This window comes from Vicia villosa, unplaced genomic scaffold (assembly GCF_029867415.1).
Source record: "Vicia villosa cultivar HV-30 ecotype Madison, WI unplaced genomic scaffold, Vvil1.0 ctg.001404F_1_1, whole genome shotgun sequence".
Lineage (NCBI taxonomy): Eukaryota > Viridiplantae > Streptophyta > Magnoliopsida > Fabales > Fabaceae > Vicia > Vicia villosa.
The window spans coordinates 8,855-13,134 of NW_026705605.1; the positions used below are offsets into that span (position 1 = coordinate 8,855).

Below are 4,280 nucleotides of genomic sequence, written 5' to 3' on the forward strand. Positions count from 1 at the left end.
AGAACTTTCCAAATGGAGAAAAAGCAAATATATCTTACAGCAGGAAATGTATTCATTGACTTGAATTTCTTGTTGACCAAGTTATATGATGATACTGAATTATAAATAGAACATGTGGTGAAGAATGGAGATATACTCATAACTTTCTTTAACTTTGTGAGATCTTTACATAGTTGAATAGAAGATTTATTGAGTTGTATTGTCTTGTGAGATATAGCTATGTCAAAAGTTGGAAGAATGAAGTTGGGATCACAAGGTATGGAAGTGTCCTTACAAGGACTTGGATGCATGAGTATGTCTGCTTTCTATGGTCCTCCTAAGCCTGAACCTGACATGATTGCTCTCATCCATCATGCCATTCAATCTGGTGTCACTTTGCTTGATACTTCTGATATCTATGGACCTCACACCAATGAACTCCTCCTTGGAAAGGCTTTGAAGGGAGATGTGAGAGAGAAAGTTGAATTGGCTACTAAATTTGGAGCCAGAACTAGGGAAGGGAAATTTGAGGTCTGTGGTGATCCTGCTTATGTGAGAGAAGCCTGTGAAGGTAGCTTGAAGAGACTTGATATTGATTCTATTGATCTCTATTATCAACATCGTATAGATACACGTCTTCCAATTGAAGTCACGGTTCGATTACTTTTCATTTCTCCTTGACAGAAATATATATTAACTACTTTGATTAGAACAATATGTGAATACTAATTTTTTCATTTTTCTTTGCTAGATTGGGGAGCTTAAGAAACTTGTTGAAGAGGGGAAAATAAAATACATCGGTTTGTCTGAGGCCTCAGCTGCAACAATCAGAAGAGCGCATGTTGTTCATCCAATAACAGCTGTGCAGTTGGAGTGGTCACTATGGTCAAGAGATGTCGAGGAAGAAATAGTTCCGACTTGCAGGTGTGATATTTAGTTTGCAAACATTATGAAGCACGAACACAGACACTGGACATGACACTAAACACAGACACCAGATCAAATGCAAATACATTTGTTGGTGTCTTGTTAGTGTCAGAAAAACGCCTTTAATCAGAAGTGTCTGATTCTACATAGATATAAAGACTAACTTGATGAGTTATGATTTTGTATCGTAGGGAACTTGGTATTGGAATTGTTGCATATAGTCCTCTCGGGCGAGGATTCTTTTCGTCAGGAACAAAGATTGCTGAGAATTTTACAAAGGAAGACTATCGCCAGGTTTGTGAAAAAGCAGTATCTTACAGAAAGAAAAAGTAGTAATATTTGTATGATATCGAAATATAATCTTCAAATTGTGTAAATACTTTGCAGCACATGCCTAGATTTCAAGCTGAAAACATGCGACAAAATCAAACTATATTTGAGAAGGTTAACGAACTCGCTACAAAGAAAGGATGTACTCCATCACAGCTTGCACTAGCATGGCTTCATCACCAAGGAAACGACGTGTGCCCGATACCGGGAACAACAAAAATAGAGAACTTTAATGAAAATATTGGTGCTTTGTCTGTGAAGCTAACAAAAGAAGAATTGAGAGAAATTGAGTCATTGGCTGATATTGTGAAAGGTGATAGATGTGGAAAGGAACCTACATGGAAGGAATCTGATACTCCACCACTTTCTTCTTGGAAAAGTGCGAATTGAAGTTGCTTGATTACTTATTACTCATACCACCATAGTTTTAAATTGTACTTTCAGTTATTATGTAGAATTTTAAACTGTGTTAAAATGTGGCTTTAATTGTTGTTGCGGACTACTAATTAGAACCATGCATGTCTTTATGTCATATGTATTTGACGTTACTATCTTAAAAAATAATAAATTGGCACTACAATGAAATGTTATAGTGTAATATGGTATCAGATTAATAGAAATACTGAGCTTTTGCCGGTTGTTGTAGTTCTCTTCAGCTCGAGGATTAATCTCTTCAGTTGAATCCAATTTATATCAAAAACAATGATTAATAGAAATACCGAGCCTTTTAAAATAATCATATTTTTTATATAATTAAGATTGACATGTAAATGAAGGCTCCATACCTAAAAGTGTAAAACTCTTAAAATATTATTTTTGTTAAAAATTTTAATTCTATTTATCATCATGTTTTATGCCCCACAATCTTCATATGTTGGGAGATCAGATTTTTTGGAGGGCAGTTGGCTACGTGTCCTTAGAGGGGCACGTGGGTGAGAAGCTCCCTAACAATTATAACAATTTTGGCCATTTCATTGGGCCTTCCTTGCAGTAGTGTTGGATAGGGCCCTGCCCGACGACAAGTCAGTCACATGCCCAGTCTAGAACAAGTATCTATCTATAAACCAAGGCAAACACTCAATCTGCTATTGGTTAAGGCAGAGGATATGGTTTTGAATTCATTCAAAGTAAGTACATAGGTTCACCCCTAATCTACCCATAAACTATTTCTAGACCAAAAAATACTCTTCTTCTCCACCTCTTTCACGATTTTTAGAACACAATTAAAGATGACATTACTATGGGGTTTCTAAATGCTACATATTACAGCGTCTCAAATCATAACAAAACCACCTCTAAAGTTGGCCATTCCGCCCAAAGAAAAGAAAGTTAAAAAGAAGCATGTGATCATTAGGAAAAACCACCTTCCAACCCAACCATTGAAGATCTCATACCATAAGGGATAAGAGATCCTACTAGGATCGGTAATTACCCCCTTTTGGATAAGATATCTCTAGTAGAGAATCTATCTTGCAAAAGCTTCCAGTAGAAGGGCCCAACTAACCCAAACAATGGGAATGGTCAAGTTTTGAACCATTTGAGGTGGCAAGGAGCTAGCTGTCATACCCCAAAATTTGCCCGTCTTATTTCATCTTCAAGGGTTCAAGGCTCAATGGTTAAACTCAAGTCACTCTCTCCTACTCAAAGGTTCAGATCAGGGTTTTTTTAACTAAAAAGTCAACTCAACTTTGACTGGTCATAACTCTCACATGGTTTGTCAGAAATTGTCCAACCAAAGCCTATTCTCAAGGAAATCTCATTCTCTACAATTTTGATGTTGGGCCCAAGGTCGAGAAATGCACCATTTGGGAGATATGGTCAAAGAGATTATAGGTCCTCCAAAAAGTCAACAAAAACACCTTTCGGGTCAAAGCTCATAACTTGAGCATGGAAGATTCAATTAAGATGAAACCAAAAAGGTCATTTAAAGGACTCTTTGGGCTTCCCAAAAGTCATAGAACACCCTCATATAACAAAAATTGAAAGAGTTATGACTTGTTGAAATCGGCAAATTTTGAAGGAATGCACAAGGGTTATATTGAATAAACTTGAATCTTTCACTAAATGGGCCTAGGTTTTTGTTTCTAAACATTCTTGTGACAATATTTAGGGCCCATAAATCTACCTCTCCACCTCCCATGATTTTATTCATTTTTATTTTGAATTTAATTCAATTTAAAATAGTTAAATCATAAAATATTTTTAAGAGATGCATGACCATGATTTGCTAGGAGATTGATATCACAAAATAACTCATTAAATCACTCAAATTTCGTGGAAATTGATATTGGAAAAGGAAGGAGAAAATTGGCTAAATTTAGAAATATTTAAAGCTAATATCAATCAAATCGCAATCAAGAAAATCATGGGGATTTAAGGCAATATGGTTGACCTAATATAGCCCATATAAATAGGTAAAGAACATCAGATGGGAGGGGGCGAAAAAAGAGGGTAAGGGCTGCGTTCCAAAGCATTCCAAATCGCAAGAAACTAGGGCATACGAGTTTTGAAGTTGCAGCAAATTTCCAAGACAACTAATGGTTGCAATTCCTTCCTGAGATCCCCAAGAACTTATCTCGACCATCCCTGAAGCTTAGCGCCGCCGGAAACAGTATCACTCCTCTTCACGAGAGGTGAGTTTTATCAAATTTGTATCTACTGACTCACGCCTCATTAACTTGTTTTAAGTGTATAATTATGTTCAGGATGTTATTTAGAGTGGATTTAACGTATCACATGTAAGTTTCTGGACCAAATTCATCATTTGCCATTGTTAGGGCAAGATCTTCTTCTTCTTCGTATCTGCGTTTTCAGGAACTTTTAGCCAAAAACAACACCGCCATCGTGTTCGCAGACCTCTATTTAGGGGGAGAGGGTACTCTTTGCACATTTATAGTGGCTGTTTGCAGGTGTGGGATTTTCGTAAAAACGGAGAAGAAGGCTGAGTCTACTGTTCCGACGGCGGGGAGTTCCTTTGACCGGTGGCCTTCATCGTGGCAGCCAGTCATTTGCTGGTTTGAATTGTGGGATGCGCGCGCACACAT

General features: G+C 37.2%; 1 protein-coding gene across 1 annotated transcript; it reads left to right on the top strand.

Moving 5' to 3' along the window:
- Positions 1–218: 218 nt before the first annotated feature.
- Positions 219–1,864, top strand: LOC131634975 (probable aldo-keto reductase 2). The gene is made up of 4 exons (XM_058905604.1): positions 219–633; positions 731–903; positions 1,098–1,200; positions 1,294–1,864. The coding sequence occupies exons 1-4, from the start codon at positions 220–222 to the stop codon at positions 1,624–1,626; spliced, it is 1,023 nt and encodes a 340-aa protein (XP_058761587.1). The 5' UTR covers position 219; the 3' UTR covers positions 1,627–1,864.
- Positions 1,865–4,280: the final 2,416 nt, after the last annotated feature.